Genomic DNA, 18,932 nt, shown 5'->3' with positions numbered 1-18,932 from the left:
TTTTAGTCATATCTTTAATTTAATTCATTATTTAGTAAATCACTTATAAATACGTTTTATATGATAATCATGATCTATTTAAATTCGAAGCAAATATATATATTTTTAATATATATTTTGTGTGTGTGTGTGTGTGTGTGTGTGTGTGTGTGTGTGTGTGTGTGTAGCTATTTTTGAAGAAATTTTGTCACGCATATCTGGCAACCCTTGGTTATAAAACATATATAGATATTGCTGTTTAAGTGACTTTTTAATTTTCTTCCTACTTTCCGCAAATCAAATGAGATCACTCACTCCATGATTTCTCCTGAATGTTCCCATTTTTCATAATTTTAAAAGAAAACATATTCAACGTCATTGGACTTTATTACCCACAATCCCTTGCGCATTTTGGGTCTTTTCCAGATCTCCTGTATCGCTAATCTATCATTTTATTTACAATTTACTCTGATTTATTGAATAAATAGATTAATATTTAATAAAGAAATGAAGCAAAATGTAAACATCCAACACGTCTTTACGTGGAAAGTTAATATTATATTTGTTACTTAATACCCGTATTCCGACAAACCCCGCCTCCTGTGCTATTATTGGCTGAGAGAATATAACTACATATATAACTATATAATTATATATAATATTACTATAATAATAATAACAATAATAATAATAATAATAACAAAATAATAAGATAAAAACTGTAATTTGGACTATAACACAAATATAAACGTTGTTCGTGCACTTGGCAACCCAAATGGAAGGGCGGAGTTTTCTCGAGAAACAGGTGGGAAAAGAAACCGCACGCGAATCAGGCGCATGAGAAGACACTTGTGCGTGCGTGTATTAGTGCGTCTGTGCGTGCGCGTGTGTGCGTGTGTGCGCGTGCGCGTGTGTCATTGCTGAGTGACCCAGGATGTCTCACTGCAGATTGCTAGCGCGGCTCCTCTGTAAGTTTATAAGCTCTTTACTACACTTCCCACTGCATTTCAGCTTTACGTTTTATTTCTAAACCTCGTCGCCATTTTGTCCCTGAATCCCTCGCGGCTACAGGATTAGCATGACTATTAGCTTGACCTGCTAACCGGCTAAGCAGCGCTACTGAGGCCACGGTGAACTGATGAACTTTCACCTTTACTGTCGAGTTTTGTATTTTGCTCATTTGTGTTTTCAAGTGATTACAAATGCACATTTTTGACGTACGCATAATATATGTATATATATATATATATAAAAAAATATTTTTAAATTCGTATTTTCAGTAATTAGCCAGCTAACCCGTTTCTAGCTATAGATTTACTGTATTTATTTGCTAGTTTTTAAAGGCAGAATCCCAAACGGCACCGCTGTGTGAAAGCTAGGGCACTAGATAGGGCTCAGAAATGTAGCGCTAGTAAAGACGGTCTCGTGCACTAGTGTAGGGAGGAGGCAGGGATTTAGGATCGAGCCCACTTCCATTACACTTCTGTACAACCTGAATGACAGTTTTAATTATTTAAAGTTCATTTCAATTAAATTCATGTGAGTTGATGGAAAATATATGGAAAGGAATATCTTTTTTTTGTAATATATTTGTGTATTTAACTATAAATATATATTTTAATTAAATTAGATAAGTAAATTAAGCTATATAAGTTAAAAAGTAAACAATGACTAACTAAATAAAGGAAAACAGCATTAATAAATATATTTATAAAGGATTATGAAATAAACGAGTTTGGAAATGAATTCTCGTGTCTGTGAGACGCTCAGACTTTGGACTTTGGTTTAGTTTTCTCTTATCGCCTCCTCGGAGTGGATTATTTTCCTCCCCAGTGTTTTATTCCTCTTCCACCTCAGCAAGCCGCCGACTTCACTGAGTACTCTTTATCCGTTTAGTGTTGCATTTAATGCTGATAGAACGTCACGGTTCCCAAACTTCAGTCAAGAAGCAGATTAATTATTTGGAAATAATTATTGCTATAACGATATTTAATTATCGACTTATAACAGGTTAATAATTAATTAATTAACTAATTAATGGATGTATTTGTATATTTAGTTGAATTTATTTATTCAATTAAAATGATGAAAATTGTTGTTTGTGTTTAGTATTTGTTTTATATTTCGTATAAATGTAATAAAAGGTAATAATAATTAAAAAAAAGAATCAACCAGGTCTCCAAACTGACGTACGAGACGCTTATTAATGAATTAATTTGCGTTTTATTTATTTTGTTTAATTTATAAATATAGCTCAATTATTAAATCAACTTGTTTTTAAAATAATTAAAAAAAACTGAAATTACTTTCTTTATTTTTTTAGTTATTTTTAGTCGAATTTTGTTTTAACTAAGTCTCTAAGCTATCAAACCATCACAAAAGTCCTCCTCCCCCTCCCTCGCACAAGGGGTTGTGGGTAATATCAGCTGAGAAAGTGTCCACGGATAAACACCGGAAACAGTAGACCATCCGGGTACGTTTGGGGTTCTCGTTTCAACATACTGCCATTTAGGAGTCGAACGCGGTCAGTGTTGTCACAGTACGTGATTTAAGACTCCGCTCTGAACCTTTTTCTTATTGTGTTGTTAATGTTCTGATATTCTGTGTGTTATTACAGGATCTCTAGGGTTAGTTTTAGTTTTATTTAACCAGCTCTGTAAACTTAAGCAAATATAATAAAGTGTGTGTGTGTGTGTGTGTGTGTGTGTGTGTGTGTACAGTGCAGCAGCAGCAGGTGGGAGTGAGACACTGTTACACGGCCACACGGAAGAGTCTCTACATCAGCAAGGACACTAAAGTCATCTGTCAGGGCTTCACAGGAAAACAGGTTCGTAAACAACAACACGGTCAACAACAACAACAGCAGCCTGACTCACTGCTAATTACTATTTCATTAATATTGGGCCAAGCACCGGAGCTGCGTGTATTATGATTTAATTAACTCTGCAGTGGAGTGCTGTGTGTATCAACATGCTGTACTTTCTGAATTAAATCTAACGTTAATATTATTGTGAATGTAACAATCACGAGCATCAAACACCGTTACTATATCAACGTAAACGTTTCTGCGTGATGCAGTCGATCAGGACGCAGCTGCCGTGTTTATTTATTCACTCACTCGTTCATGTATTGTTGTTCAGGAGGTGCAGAATCTCTACAGTCTGAACTGTATAATATATTTAAATCACATTAACCAGCTCCATCCGGTAAATTTTTTAATAAATCAGTTTTTTGGACTCCGAGTGAAGTGTTTACACAAAGTGACCACAAGGTGGTGCTGCACAACCGCTGTGTATACACACACCTCAAAAATCTCTCTCTCTCTCTCTCTCTCTCTCTCTCTATTATACAAGGTTATTAGATGAAGCTCTAACGAGCACTCAGGATAATTAGTAGGCAGATGAGTGACGATTCGAGTGTCGGTGGTGTCGCTCTAAATGAGGGAGGATGAGAAGTGATGACTTCCCACACACTTACCCCCCCCCCCCCCCCCCCCCCATTTATTTATTTAATTAATTAATTTTTCGTCCTTGGGGACGAGCAATTACGGCTGTAGGGTTACGAGCTCCACACTTCACCTGACTGAACTTGTAATGATTAACACGCCCACAAAGGAGGAAAGTTAAAGATTAGCCAAGCTACGGCTTTATAATCCACTCGAGGCCGTAATCCACTCGGAGAAGCGAAATTAAAAACTAGGATCGAATTACGTGCTACGATTCCCACACTTGGTGTGCACAGAGTAAAAATAACTAAGCGCTTAATTTAGAAACCGTTGAACCATTTTTCGTTAGCCGTAATAAATCCTCTGCATCTTGCCGTAAGGGTGTACAAACTTTTGCACTTAATCGTGCCGGTGTCTTTGCTGTAAAAGAGTAAAAGTGTTCTGGATTTAATGATCATTTAATTGTTTCCGATAAGGTACGTCGACACACTTCCTCTGTTAGCATTTGTTAGCGGTCTGTTTCCGTCCTGCGTGCAGGGAACGTTCCACAGTCAGCAGTCTCTGGATTATGGCTCCAAGTTAGTCGGAGGCGTGTCTCCTGGAAAAGGCGGGAAAACTCACCTGGGTTTGCCGGTGTTCAACTCTGTGAAGGAGGTAATGACGTGTGTTTATTGTAACCGTGACTACAATGTTAATATGACTAGCAGCAGGTTAGCGTGGATTAGCATGGGTTAGCGCGTGCTTGACGTTTCGCTCCAATTTGTTCTGTGCCTGTTGTTTCCAGGCGAAGGAGGGGACAGGCGCCGACGCCACGGTGATCTACGTCCCCCCTCCGTTCGCCGCGGCGGCCATCATAGAAGCCATCGACGCCGAGATACCGCTGGCGGTGTGTATCACGGAGGGAATCCCACAGCAGGACATGGTGCGGGTCAAACACAGGCTCCTCCGCCAGAACGTCACCCGCCTCATCGGGCCCAACTGCCCCGGCGTCATCAACGTAAGAGCTACAGCGCCGCCCAGTGGACCAACTAACAACCCACAACTTCTCAGCTTCCATTAGCTATAGAGTTTATACGTCTAAATGATTTACACGCACACGTGATTACATAACAGGGTTCTTTTTCTCTCTCTCTCTCTCTCTCTCTCTCTCTCTCTGTCTCTCTCTTTGTAAGAACGAGTTAGAATACGTTTGAACTCTTGTAGTTTGCGATGCACCCGTGAGTTTTGGTTTTTCTGCTGTGTATCGTCTCCGACGGTTCTCTCTGTATGACGCTCTGTGACGTCGTTAACGTTCACTCACTTTTACGGTCTGATTCTTTTGACCACGTTTAAACCGAGTTATCGAATTGTATTGTAATTCCAGAATGTGATTAATGACTTTATGACTTTATTCCCAGCCCGGAGAGTGTAAAATCGGGATCATGCCCGGACACATTCACAAGAAAGGAAGAATCGGTGAGTTTTAACGCTACGCACAACGGATTTTAACACAAACTGACCTCACACTGTCCAGTTATAGGGTGAAAGAAAGAATGGAAGATGAATCAAAGAAAGAAAGAAAGAAGAAGCTAAGAAACAAAGATGAAAGAAACCAAGAGAAAGAAATCAGGGTTAGAAAGTGCAGAGAGATGGCGGTGTGAAGGCGGCGAGGTTTAAATGATATAAATGGAGTGATTATGAGTTAAAGGTAAGTTAGAGATGTGTGACGGGGACGTTGAGGTAGAAAGCAGGTTAAAATCACTTCTCTCTGTCTGAAGCGTTATTCTGGAGAATAACAAAGATGAATAAAGGATTAATAACTGATGAAATAAACCGCTCTTGTAATCGAGTTTGATGTTTTATTCAGCGTCTGCAGTTTAAATCGATCGCTGGACAAAACAAAGGAAGTGTATATTTGTTTATTGTTTATTTTAACGTAACCGTGTGGATGTGTTTGTTCAGGCATCGTGTCGAGGTCGGGCACCCTGACGTACGAAGCGGTGCACCAGACTACGCAGGTGGGACTGGGCCAGTCTCTGTGTGTCGGTACGCAGCAGCTCGCACTCCTTCACGACGGGTTATTCTCCACCTCATCTGTGTTGTGTTTAAAGTCGGCGCTGTTCAATTTCAGGAATCGGCGGAGATCCGTTTAACGGCACAAACTTCATCGACTGTCTCGAGGTGTTCCTGCAGGACCCGAAAACGGAGGGCATCATCCTGATCGGAGAGATCGGGGGCGACGCCGAGGAGAACGCAGCCGAGTTTCTGAAGCAGCACAACACGGTGAGTCTCAGGAACACGTCCCCCAGCGCGCCGCACGCGTGTGTTCGTATTAGCTCAAAACTCTTAATTATTCATTACTACACACGTACGCAGGCGAGACGCTCATTCACACTGAGATTCTTCTCTCATAACGAGAATGTAAAATGGCGGAACGCAGACGCTTCACTACACGGAGGAAAGAAATCCATCAGGGTTTAAGTACCACGTGCAGGTGTCTCTCTTCCCCGGACTTTCACAAACTACAACGTGAATATTAACATACGCCGATCAGCCACAACATAAACCACCGACAGGTGACGTGAATAACGTTGATCTCATTACCGTGGCACCTGGCGAGGGGGAGGGGTTTATTAATCAGCAGGTGAACAGTCAGTTCTCAAAGTCGATGCGTTGGAAGCAGGAAAAATGGGCAAGAGTGAGGACCTGAGTGACTTTGAGAATAATAATATTATAATAATCTAATAATAATAATAATTAGAAGGGCCAAATTGTGATGGCTAGACGATTGAAGAAAGAAAGATGAAAGAGAAAAAGAAAAAAAAGAAAGAGATGAAACGGAGAAAGATGAAATAAATAAAGAGAAAGATGAAAGAAAGATGAAAGAAATCAGGGTTAGAAAGTGCAGAGAGATGGCGGTGTGAAGGCGGCGAGGTTTAAATGATATAAATGGAGTGATTATAAGTTAAAGGTAAAGTTAGAGATGTGTGACGGGGACGTTGAGGTAGAAAGCAGGTTAAAATCACTTCTCTCTGTCTGAAGCGTTATTCTGGAGAATATCGAAGATGAATAAAGGATTAATAACTGATGAAATAAACCGCTCTGATGTTTTATTCAGCGGCTGCAGTTTGACCTTTAAATCGATCGCTGGACAAAACAAAGGAAAAGAGTTCAGTGTGAATTTAAACACCGCGCGGTCACAGCGGACCGAACCGAAGACCCGCTCCAGAACCAGACCAGATCCACCACGGGATACTTTATTGTTCTGAAGGCCAGAAAGTCTCTGAAACGTAGCCCACTGCTTCACTTCAGGATTTCTGGGGATTAAGAGGTCAGTGTGTGTGTGTTAGAGCCGCCTCGAGCCTCGGCTTGACCCCTGACCTCTGTTAAACCGCCGAGGAACCTCTCCGCTCCCGAGATGTGATCTTTACTCCACTTATAATGCGGAGCAGAGAGCTCGTAGATTCCAGTCCTGAGATCTGACTCGAGGAGGGCGTCAGTGTGAGTTATTAAATCTCCGCTGTTTATTCCGCTGGAAGATCTTTCACTTTCATCTCCAACTTTCTCTCAGTTCCAGAAACACAACGGCTCCGTCAGAGCAACGTTTCTATCAGAGCCGTGAATTAATAAAACCAACGATTCACTTCCCACTGCGGCATGTTCTCTCTCTCTCTCTCTCTCTCTCCCTCTCTGTCTCTCTCTCTCTCTCTCTCTCTCTCCCTCTCTGTCTCTCTCTCTCTCTCTCTCTCTCTCTCTCTCTCTCTCTCTCTCTCTTTCTCTCTCACTCTCTCTCTCACTCTCTCTCACTCTCTCTGTCTCTCTCTCTCTCTCTCTCTCCCTCTCTGTCTCTCTCTCTCTCTCTCTCTCTCTCTCTCTCTCTCTCTCTCTCTTTCTCTCTCTCTCTCTCTCTCCCTCTCTCTCTCTCTGTCTCTCTCTCTCCCTCTCTCTCTCTCTTACTCTCTCTCTCTCTCTCTCTCTCTGTCTCTCTCTCTCTCTGTCTCACTCTCTCTCTCTCCCTCTCTGTCTCTCTCTCTCTCTCTCTGTCTCTCTCACTTTCCCTCTCTCTCTCTCTCTCACACTCTCTCTCTGTCTCTCTCTCTGTCTCTCTCTCTGTCTCCCTCTCTCCCTCTCTCTCTTTCTCTCTGTCTCTCTCTCTCTTTCGCTCTCTCCCTCTCTCTCTCCCTCTCTCTCTTTCTCTGTCTCTCTCTCTGTCTCTCTCTCTCTCTTTCTTTCTCTCTTTCTTTCTGTCTCTCTCTCTGTTTCCCATATTTTTCTCCCTTTTCTTTCCTTCCTCCTTTCCTCGATCTTTCTTTTAATTGTTTCTTTCCATTTTTCTTTCTTCCGTCCTTTCTTTCTTGCTTGCTTGCTTTCTTTCCAGCATTCTTTTTGCTTTCTTTCCACCTTAATTTCCATCTTCCTTTCCATCTTTAAATAGAACGCTTGTTAAGAGTGTAGGCCTTTGGGTTATTTAAACATTTTTAAATAAAACTTTAAAAAATTTCCTGATCTTTTGCATCAACTTTTCTTTCAGAAGAACTTTTAAAAGCTCTCAGTTCCCAGAATCTGTCAGGGTTCTACAAGGAGGCTTTTAACATATAAAGAACATGTCCACGGGTGATTGAGTGACAGCTTCAACCGTTATACCTTTTGGCTTTCATGGGGAAAGTAAATGGAGGAAAGTGCAGCAGTCATTCTTTGTCGTTAATTATCGAGTCTGTCGAACACCCGAGCGGGAGAATGACGTCCTGGAACCGAAAACCTACAGACTCCACTCGGAGCACTCAGAGCCCTTTCACACCTACGTGTCATTTAGTTACCGAGCTCGTTATTGGTGGCCCGCTCGGGAACAATGTGGAGGAAGTGAAGAGCGATCGGCGGTCACGTGATCATTATCGGGTTTGACATGTGCTCATTAATGTTAACCTCCATTGATTGTGCCAAAGAAAAATGGCTTTCTGGGCTTTCTAATGGAAAGATGGAAGATTGCAGAGATCGTCTGACTAAGCGGAGGAGAAGAAATAAGTGCCGAAACTCAGTACAGATCCAATTGGACGCTCGAGTGGCAGCCATGATGGATTTTTGTTCTAAAGGAGAAACAAAACCTGTCGATTTCATTGCCATTTATACATAAAAAAACCCCATAAACTTCAGTAATTTATGACCTTTTTCCACCCTGTGACTGAAACGATCAGTTTTTGTGCCCTGTACCTTTAAGACTTTAATGCGTCACCACCCACTGCTGTGATTGGCTAATATCTTTGACTATGAATTAATTATCAACTCTTTTCAGCGGCTGAGCGCCAGTGGGCGGGGCCGGCGGTGTTGCTGTAGGGGCAGTCATGTGCAAATGTGTTTGCCCATGTGACGTCACAGATCCTGTCCCGTCCACAGCCGTCTTTGGAGCTCGGTTAAAGAAATCATCTTTCTTTTTTTTTGTACAGAGGAGGACGTATTAAGCTATGGAACTTGCAGGAGGTTTTAACGGTACAACGACCTCTTGTTTCCCCTTTTAACGATTCCACATATATGTTCATAAAGTTAGAACAGACTGAAAAAAAGCCAGCAGTTGAAGCTTTTCTTAAGACTTCACAAATGAAACTGCTCTGGATTTATTTATTTATTTATCTATTTATTTATTTATTTTATTATCCGTGAGGTGTGATGGGAGAAGCGGTTTTGCTGACAGGTTAACAACAAAACTTAACAAAGACGTGTTTGTTGTTGCGCTCTCTCCCTCTCTCTCTCTCCCTCTCTCTCTCTCTCTCTCTGTCACTCTCTCTCCCTCTCTGTCTCTCTCTCTCTCTCCCTCTCTCTCTCTCCCTCTCTCTCTCTCTCTGTCACTCTCTCTCCCTCTCTCTCTCTCTCTGTCTCTCTCTCTCTCTCTCTCTGTCTCTCTCTCTGTCTCTCTCTCTGTCTCCCTCTCTCTCTCTGTCACTCTCTCTCTCTGTCTCTCTCTCTCTCTCTCTCTGTCTCTCTCTCTGTCTCTCTGTCTCTCTCTCTCACTCTCTCTCTGTCACTCTCTCTGTCTCTCTCTCTCTCTGTCTGTCTCTCTCTCTTTCTGTCTCTCTCTCTCTCTCTCTCTCTCTCTCTCTCTGTCTCTCTCTCTGTCTCTGTCTCTCTCTCTGTCACTCTCTCTCTCTGTCTCTCTCTCTCTCTCTCTCTGTCTCTCTCTCTGTCTCTCTCTCTGTCACTCTCTCTCTCTCTCTGTCTCTCTCTCTCTCTGTCACTCTCTCTGTCTCTCTCTCTCTCTCTGTCTGTCTCTCTCTCTTTCTGTCTCTGTCTCTCTCTCTCTGTCTCTCTTTCTGTCTCTCTCTCTGTCACTCTCTCTCTCTCTCTGTCTCTCTCTCTCTCTGTCACTCTCTCTGTCTCTCTCTCTCTCTGTCTGTCTCTCTCTCTTTCTGTCTCTGTCTCTCTCTCTCTGTCTCTCTCTCTGTCTCTCTCTCTGTCACTCTCTCTCTCTGTCTCTCTCTCTCTCTCTCTGTCTCTCTCTCTGTCTCTCTCTCTGTCACTCTCTCTCTCTCTCTGTCTCTCTCTCTGTCTCTCTCTGTCTCTCTCTCTCTCTCTGTCTCTCTGTCTCTCTCTCTGTCTCTCTGTCTCTCTCTCTCTCTCTCTCTCTCTCTCTCTCTGTCTCTCTCTCTCTCTCTCTCTCTCTCTCTCTCTCTCTCTCTCTCTCTCTCTCTGTCTCTCTGTATGACGTCTCTCTTCTTTGTCAGTATGCAGTACGATATTTTCCCCTCTTGCCAGGAGGCTCTTGTGTCCCCAGTCTAAATAAAGCTTTGTTGATGTAACGTGTCTGGGTCTTTTTAAGGAAGTCTGTGGGAGGCCCTGTAGCGTTATTATTGTCGGCTCAAAACAAGTCTCCTTTAATCCTGCACCTTCACACTCCCAGTTGCTCCCCTTCAACCTGTTGTAATTCATTTTCCAAACAAGACTCGGTTGACTGGAGCGACTTGAACAACAGACGTTGTTTAAAAGAAGAAAGGAGAAATAACACGCAGCGGTGTTTTGTTGCAGACGTTTCCCTCGGCGCTCGGGCCCCGTAATTGGTTGCGATGTTAATCTTGGGCAGATTAAAGCGAGGCGGCGAGCGCGGTCCTCCGGTGGCGAGGTGGAGGTGGAGGAGAACACCTCCACTCTGTGTATTATTATTATTATTAAAGCAATTCTGATTAGCTGTGAAGGAGAACAAAAGGCTGGAGTATTAATGCTAATTGAGCTCTCTCTGTGCGCTGAGGATCCACCGCTGGGGGTCTAATTAATGCTCCACTTGTTTAGATTGACGTGCTGGAGAACTGCACGGGAAGTGAACTCCAGACTTCGTCTGAGTTGAGGACGAGTTGAGATTTCGGTAGAAGGTTACTATGTACCTGCGTCTGCTTATATTCCGCTTGACACCGAGGGACTAGCGAGCGAACCGAACAGGGGTGTGTGGGCGGAGCTAGAAAAGCAGCAGTGATGTTTGTTGGTAAATGAGATCTTTTAGCCGTACTCATGTTCGATGCACGTGAATCTTTGAGGGTTTTGGCTGGATGTGCGTCGTGATGATGTCACATGACTCACCTCAGCCCAAATCTGTGGTGACTTTGAAAAATTGCAAGCTCCTTCGAATATTGCAGCGTTTGCTTGGTTTTGCATTGATTTCTGAGATTGCAGAAATCCTGTAGGGACTGATTTAACACCACTGTTATTCAGAGTGAAACGCTGACCGTTCGACGAGGGCAGAAAAAACAGTGGATGTCTCCAACCGCCAAACGTATCGATCCATCAGTCGGCACAAGCCCGGCCCAGCAGCTAATCAGCTCGGACGTGACCGATTACCCCGAGCTGAAGCGGGGGTCGTGTGTGGTGGTGTAGAGAAGCCTCGATCGGCTCACGCTCATCACCACGCATTGTTCACGCTCGTATTTTTACACCGGGGATGGAATTTATTTTTTGAGCAAAGAAGAAAAAAAAAATCCGATGAGTTTTAGAATGGCGGGAAAAAGTAATTTGGCCTCGTACGGCAATCAATTAAGGTTTCTGTGCGGATTTACTGCACTTAGATTGGATCTTGAGTGCCTGGAGAGGTATTATGCGCAATGGCCTCTTGTATAAACAGTGGTGGAATGCTGTGTGTTTATATATAAAAATAAATAAAGGAAGTAAAAGAAGAAACGCTGCTGAGGATCCGAGTTTTCTCAGCCACTTACCGCTGAATATTAAAATATTCCGTTCCAGTTTCCCCTCGGAGCTGATCTCAGTTCTGTAACGCACGAACACGCTTTAGTTAAAGTAATATCTTCGGTATTGTGCTTAATTGTGTGTGTGTGTGTGTGTGTGTGTGTGTGTGTGTGTGTAGGGTGCTAACATTAAACCGGTGGTGTCGTTTATCGCCGGGCTCACGGCGCCCCCCGGCAGGAGGATGGGTCACGCCGGTGCCATCATCGCAGGAGGAAAGGGCGGGGCTAAAGAGAAGATCGCCGCCCTGCAGTCCGCCGGCGTGGTGGTCAGCATGTCCCCCGCCCAGCTGGGGAGTACCATGCTGAAGGTGAGACTGGAACGCGCTACATCACTTAGGATTCCACTAGATTTTTACATCCGACCTCGCTGTATTTATTCTGCGTGAATTATGATTAAAACTCTAATAACCTTCACCTTTAATATAACGAACCGTTACAACATGAACATCAGCAGCAGTCACTCACCCACCTGCAGACTCCGCTATCAACTCCGGAGCTCCTTATCGAGAACAACATCGATCCCGAACGCGTAGAAAGACTCGGTACTTAAGCTTACCTAATAGTTACATACGCTACAAATAAATATATAGTTACATACTTCTTATTTATATTTTGAAAGCGACCTAATTTTCCACTTTTTGCATTATAATATTATTATTATTATTATTATTATTATTATTATTATTAAAACATTTATTTATTTAGTTATTTTAATATTATTTTTTATTGTTGTTATTATTATTATTATTATTATTATTATTATATTTATAAAAGCACCAAGATTGTTTTATTAATTTGTTTGTTTTTTCCTTCTTTCTTTCTTTCTTTCTTTCTTTTTTTTTATTTATCTAGTTATTTATTAATTAATTTATTTACTCACTTATCAATTTATCTACATTTGTTTGTTTATTTATTTATTTACCTAGCAATTTATTTATTTTTCTTTCTTTCTTTATGTTCAGAGTTAGAAACTATGATCAGAAGTCATCATACAGTTTAAAAAAAAAAAAATTTAAAGATTTTTTTTATTATTAGAAAAATAAATAAATAATTATATAAGGCAATTAAAAACGTCACCTGTAGCTAATCCATGGTGGCTTTTTTGATGGTGAGTGAAAGCGAGTTTTGAGGAAACAGGAAACGAGAAACATCTTTATCTCATCTTCTAGTTTTTTAACAGGAAGGATAAAAAAGAGACGGCGTGTATTAAACCCATTCATCATTCCGCTCCTTCGTTATGAGCGGCTGTGAACGCTGCGAGTTCCAGTGCATCGATAGCGTCTCGCTCAATTTCTCCACTCCTCTCCGGCGTCTGATCGGTAAACATAGCGAGGATGATGAAAACGGCTTTCCCCGTTATTTATTCGGCGGCTCCTCGTCCTCGTACATCTCTCCTAATCTCATTGGCCGGGTTAATCTCCGCAAAACAGCGCCGTGTGCTAATAACGGGAACGCATTACCAACGCATTCAGTTAGATTCATCTTAATTATGTGTTTGTCTCTCTCTCTCTCTCACACACACATTCACCACACACACACACACACACACACCAGCATCGACTTGCTGTAATTCCCTTTTGGAGTTTCTCTTGACCTCTCTCTGATTATGTGCTTGCAGTAATGACGCCCTTTATCTCTGACCTTTCCACACACACACACACACACACACACACTTCTATAAACCGTAACCCATGTACCCACACTTCAGCTACAAATTCGGCATCAAAACCCGTCCATCGTCGCCCCGGTTGTTCCTCTGATGTCCCCTAGATGGCAGTAGAACCTCGCACGTTCTCAGATCCTCTCCATTTTCTATGCACCATACTCTCTTGTCCTGATAAATGCCATTTGCATAAGGGAATTCTCGACCGAAATGCACAATTCCACCCGAGCCAGTTGGGGGAAAATGTGTTTTCGGAAGCGTCTCGGCTCGCCCCGCAGCTGTTACTCTTACTAAATTGACTATGTAAATAACTGCACTGCAGCGTAATGGTCTCCAGTCATATCTCTCTCTCTCTCTCTCTCTCTCTCTCTCTCTCTCTCTCTCTCTCTCTCTCTCTGTCTTTTTCTGTGTCTTCACTCGTGCTCGGGAATCTAAAGCATTACACCAGAAGAGTCTCACTTTTATCCCGTGTGTACCTCAGGGATCGATGTTCAGTTTTATGTTGCATCAGAACGCCACTTTTTTTTTTCTTTCTTTCTTTCTTTCTTTCTTTTTTTATTTTGTGTTCTTGGTGGAAAAAAATGGACAACTCTAAACCTATACGACTCGTCCCTTAAAACCCTCAAATCACACCAAAGTCTGATTTTCTGCATTAAACACCGCTCTGCCTATCCAGAGGTGCCAAAACTTACCGTACAGCTGTAGAGATTTTTTTTTCGCCGTTATCACGCTGAAATGTGGAGAGACCCTGAAAAACCGGACATTTCCAAACAAAACTAAAACCCAGCCAGCGGAAAATTGGAAAAGCTGACTGCAGGATTGTCCTTCTGTAGGAGAATAATCCATGACGCAGACGCGTGAGGCTCCGGACATGAAGCGCGTCCCGGAAGTGTTCTAATCCTCTTACGCTACAGCAGTTTACGGACGATTACCGTATATTTGTTTATTAAAGAACGTCACGTCGTACTTTTTAATCTGGTTAATGTTGTGGAACGTCAGCGAAAGAAGTTCTTGCTTGCATTAAACAGTCAAAAGTTTGTGTGTGTGTGTGTGTGTGTGTGTGTTATAGCAGCTATAAACAGTCGTTCCCTTAGTTACACTTAGTTACAGCTTTGACTGCAAACTCCTTCCATAAATATTAAATAATACATTTCATTTTGAAAGAAGTCTAAGCGGATGTGGCGCGCCCGCCGTGCGACTCGCTGCGAGCGGGCTGTTGCTATAGAAACCGTACCGCATGAGAACCTGTGCGTTAATATAAACCTGTGATTTGCGGTGACTGTGTGAGCAAGGAAACTTCAAGAATGTTTTTTGTTTTGTTTTTCTGTCCCGCGCAGGAATTCGAGAAGAGGAAGATGCTGTAACGTGGACGAGTCTTGTCGGTGCCACAGCAGTGTTTATGTGTTTTTTTTTTTGTTGTTGTTTTTTTTTCCTCCAGTCTTGAATCTCCATCTTCTGGAGAATTTTCCAGAACCAGATTGTTCTTTTATCGCAGTGAGATATCCAACGGTAACGTGAAGTTATAACCGTTAGCGTTAAGGTTAACGTCGCAGGTGAGCGAAGGGGCGGTGTGCGTTACCTCCATCTCCATCTCTACCTCCACCTCCACCTCGTCCATCATCAGTCTCATTACTGCAGAAATATATAATATAACTCAATTTCCTGCACTTCCTCCTCAGTGTGACGGGTTTTGTTCTTTCACTTGTGCGGACGTGTCGAGGCACCACTAGTTTTCACGTGAATCCGTCTCCGTTCCTGTTTCCTCACCACACGAGTCAGAAAACAGTTCGATACAGTTGAGAAAAGCTTGAAGCTCGAATTTAAATCGCCGGAGAACACACCAGCTCTCGCTTTGATCGCTCCGGGACGCTCTGCCGTACCGTCTGTATATTTATCCAATTCCACAGCCGTCTCTGAACGTATTCGTCAGCTCACGAGGCCATTCAGCAGCGTCACTCGCGCTCGCTCTCAATTCCAACCAATTTGGAGTGTGTTATTGAAAATGGCCGCCTCGTGCCCCGTGTGTTAGAGGCTTTTAGAACGCCTCTGCGCTCTCACGTACGTGTTTATTAATTCTGACACGCCGCACTGCCACAGATTGTATCTTTCCCTCTTAATGACATGCGTTCACCATTCTTTTCTTTTTTTTCCCTTCCCTTTCTTTCTTTTTTCTTTTCTGTTCCTCCGCGGAGGAATGAATGCGCCGGTTCGATCTTTGCCAGGCGCGTTTTCGAAAACCACTCATCAAAATGTCAACGGGAAAAAAAAAAAATTCAGAACATCTGAAAATCAAATTTGCCGAACTACGATAACAATCAGACGTCCACAATATTCACGGGGTGTTATTGTCTCCTCTCTGCGCCGAAAGACACGGGCTTTGATTTATAGAGAACGGATAAATAATGGCCTGTAATAATGATGTGATGTGGCATTTTAATACGAGTGTAAGATTGGGGGGGGGGGGGGGGGGTGTTGGTTTTCTGTCCTTTTGTCCAAGGAAGAAAGTGATTAAAAGGCTGATTGTGGTGGAAGCAGGAACCCCGACTCCACCATGCTTTAATTGTAGTGGAAGTGTGCAAAGAACCCTGTCATTCCACGGTATCCAAAAATCTGATTAAAGTGATTTAAAAACAAAAAAAACCTAGCTAATTGTGCTTGATGGAGAAATCTCAAATGAACGGAGTGTTTTCTGAAAAAAAAAAAGATAATATGGATGTTAAAAAAAACAACGACAGCCAAAAAACAGGTAAGTCATTGTGGTTGATGTGGACGAGACCCACGGACAGGGACGATTCAAAAACATGGTCCAAAAGAAAAAAACAAAAACATTCAGTCATTTCAATTATTATTGAACTAAAGAAGGTTAAACAAACAAACAAAAGATCAGATTCTGATCAAACATGGCGTTAAAACTGAAATTGTAGCTCTATAGGAGGAATCTCCACAGCTGCAACTGTTGGAATAAACCATTAAAATCATTCAAACCTGCTGTTTAAATCATCACCTACTAAAGTGAAATGAGAGATCAGGAGAGTTCTGAGGCTTTTTCTCCCAGGTAAGTTTTGTGCAGGGGCTCAGAGATTACTGACTGTATCGCTGTAACGTGTTCTTCAGCGTGTCCTTCAGGAGGAACCAGTTAACACCAAGCAGGAACCGTGAACTCTCCAAAGCGCCCTCGAGGAACCCGTACATCACTGATATAAATAATACGTAAAATAATAATAATTTACTAATTTCTTTGTGGTGCAAATTTATTTGTAACATTTCTAGGAATGAATTGTACTGTAGAGCCGCTGATCATAAAGAGTGTTAAAGAAGAGGAGAAACCTTTTTAAGAAGGGGTGAAATTTAAAAATAGATGTAGAAGAATTCTTTTTCAGTCATTACCCAGTGAATCGCTCTGTACACTTTGCTTTCGGTGGTGAAATGTAGTGTTGTTTAGGGAAAATGCGGAAGTTGTGATCAGACGTGAGAATTCCGATCTCTTTCACGTCTCCACCGTGTTGGATCTCGGGTTTGTTCTAGAGCCGTGGTTCCTGCGGCCTCTCTTGAAATGGATCGTTTATATAATTTATATGCAACACAAATGACGTGTCAATCTGTCCATTTTAAAAAAAAACAAAGGACGTCTTTAGACCCAACTGGTGAGTGCAACTTTTTATCCATAATACATTTAGTACTTTGGGTTTCTTCATTACATTCAACAAATACTCTCGTCCAACGTTTCCGTTCATAATTTATGAATTGGTGTCTCATGGATATTTGATGTCTCCTCAGCTGTAACATGATTGGTTAAAGACTTTAAAGTGAAGTTGATCAATGTTTAGAGTTAGTGTGGAATCTGACGTTAGCGTTGATTAGCATATTGCATTGATATGAGCTAGCTTTAAGCGTTTAAGGACGTTATCTTTAGACGCACTTTAGCCGGATGAGCTAGATCATACTATACTGATTCTCCTTCAGGAAGGTTGAACTCGACCCTTTCTTCTGTTAAAGAATTCATCCAACAAACCTCACATGCCCTGATCGAGAAGTGTGTAAGGACAGGAACCGGGATTTAACCAATGGCTAAACCGTAATGCCACCAAAATGGCGTCTTCTTCACGACAATACTGTTTAAAACCCCTTGTGTAAAGCTGTTTGGTACGGAGCGCGAGTGCGTTCTCGGTTCTCTTCCTCCTCACATCTCGGCGTTATCTGTGTTTTTCCTGCAGCCGGCACTGCCACTGACTTCCTAATCAGCGTTTGAGGAATTAGCATAATTAACTTTGCCAGTGGAATGTGAGGCTTTATTTGTTTTCCAGCTCAGAGGGCTCCACTGTACCGCGTCGGCTAGAGATACCTTCCTGTCTCTTGTGGTTTTAAGCACCACAGCAACCAGAAGTTCATAACGTCAAAAAGTCCTGGCACAGATACAGCTACAAACTGGATTAATGTCAGCCAAAGCCTCGACACACAAAAGAGTCGGAACAAAGAGTCCCAAATTATTCTCCGGCTGTTTCCTGTAGGAAGAGTTTACAGAGTACAGTGTGGTGCAGAGTTTCATATTAATAACGCAGGGTGATGTTAGGGTAAATCTAATGTGTTTAACCTTTCCACCTCAAAATAGCTGTGAGACAAGATAATACAGAAATAAATAAAATTGCACGTAAAATGAGATTAAATAGATGACAGAAAAATAAAAAAGACTTGTATGAATGAATTGCAGAATTCCTGTATTATTATGTCCATGCTGACCCCCTGTGCACCACTGAAATCTCCAACAATGGGCACATGAACATCAGAACTGTCCATGGAGCGATGGAAGAAGGCGGCCTGGTCTGATGAATCACGTTTTCTTTCACATCACGTGGACGACTGGGTGTGTGTGCGTTGCTTACCTGGGGAAGATACGGCACCAGGATGCACTATGGGAAGTAGGCGAGCTGGCAGCAGCAATGTGACGCTCTGGGCGATGTTCTGCTGGGAAATCTTGGGTCCTGGTATTCATGTGGATGTTACTTTGACACGTCCCACCTGCCTAAACACTGCTCCAGACCGAGTTCCCTAATGACAGTGACGTCTTTCAGCAGGATAACGCTCCCTGACACACATGACAAAGGAACATGTCTGAGGAACATGACAAAGAGTTCACGGTGTTGACTCAGCCTCCGAATTCCCCAGATCTCAATCCGATCTAGTGTCTGAGATTTTCTGGACGAACAAGTCCGATCCACGGAAGCCCCACCTCGCAACTTACAGGATTTAAAGGATCTGCTGCAGACGTCTTGGTCCCAGATCCCACAGCACACCTTCGGAGGTCTCGTGGAGTCCAGGCCTCGACGGGTCCGGGCTGTTCTGGTGGAACAAGGGGAGGAGGACGTACACAATATTATGACTGTTTTAATGTTAGTCAATTTTAAGTTAATAATGTAATGTGACATTTATTTCTTATTAAAGTTAAGTTTTAACTTTTGTTAGATCTAGTCCTCTGTATTTTAGGCCGTTGTATAAAAAAGGAAACTCATTTGAAGTGTTTGAATATCGCTTGTTTTCATTTTTAAATGTCTTTTATTTTCATTTTACAGAAGTGGCCTTTGAACATGACTCACTCTGGTGTTAGTCCGCACCGCTGCTCTCACATTACTGTTTAATTCCAAGCTGTTTA

General features: G+C 42.4%; 1 protein-coding gene across 1 annotated transcript; it reads left to right on the top strand.

Moving 5' to 3' along the window:
* The first annotated feature begins 791 nt into the window (after positions 1-791).
* suclg1 (succinate-CoA ligase GDP/ADP-forming subunit alph) lies at positions 792-15,704 on the top strand. Its single transcript, XM_053677583.1, has 9 exons — positions 792-947; positions 2,700-2,806; positions 3,962-4,078; positions 4,209-4,421; positions 4,822-4,879; positions 5,366-5,449; positions 5,535-5,686; positions 11,742-11,930; positions 14,623-15,704. The coding sequence occupies exons 1-9, from the start codon at positions 914-916 to the stop codon at positions 14,647-14,649; spliced, it is 981 nt and encodes a 326-aa protein (XP_053533558.1). The 5' UTR covers positions 792-913; the 3' UTR covers positions 14,650-15,704.
* The last annotated feature ends 3,228 nt before the right edge of the window (positions 15,705-18,932 follow it).

The sequence above is a fragment of the Ictalurus punctatus genome, chromosome 29 (assembly GCF_001660625.3).
Source record: "Ictalurus punctatus breed USDA103 chromosome 29, Coco_2.0, whole genome shotgun sequence".
In the NCBI taxonomy this organism is placed as follows: domain Eukaryota; kingdom Metazoa; phylum Chordata; class Actinopteri; order Siluriformes; family Ictaluridae; genus Ictalurus; species Ictalurus punctatus.
This window is presented reverse-complemented; position numbering and strand designations above follow the sequence as displayed.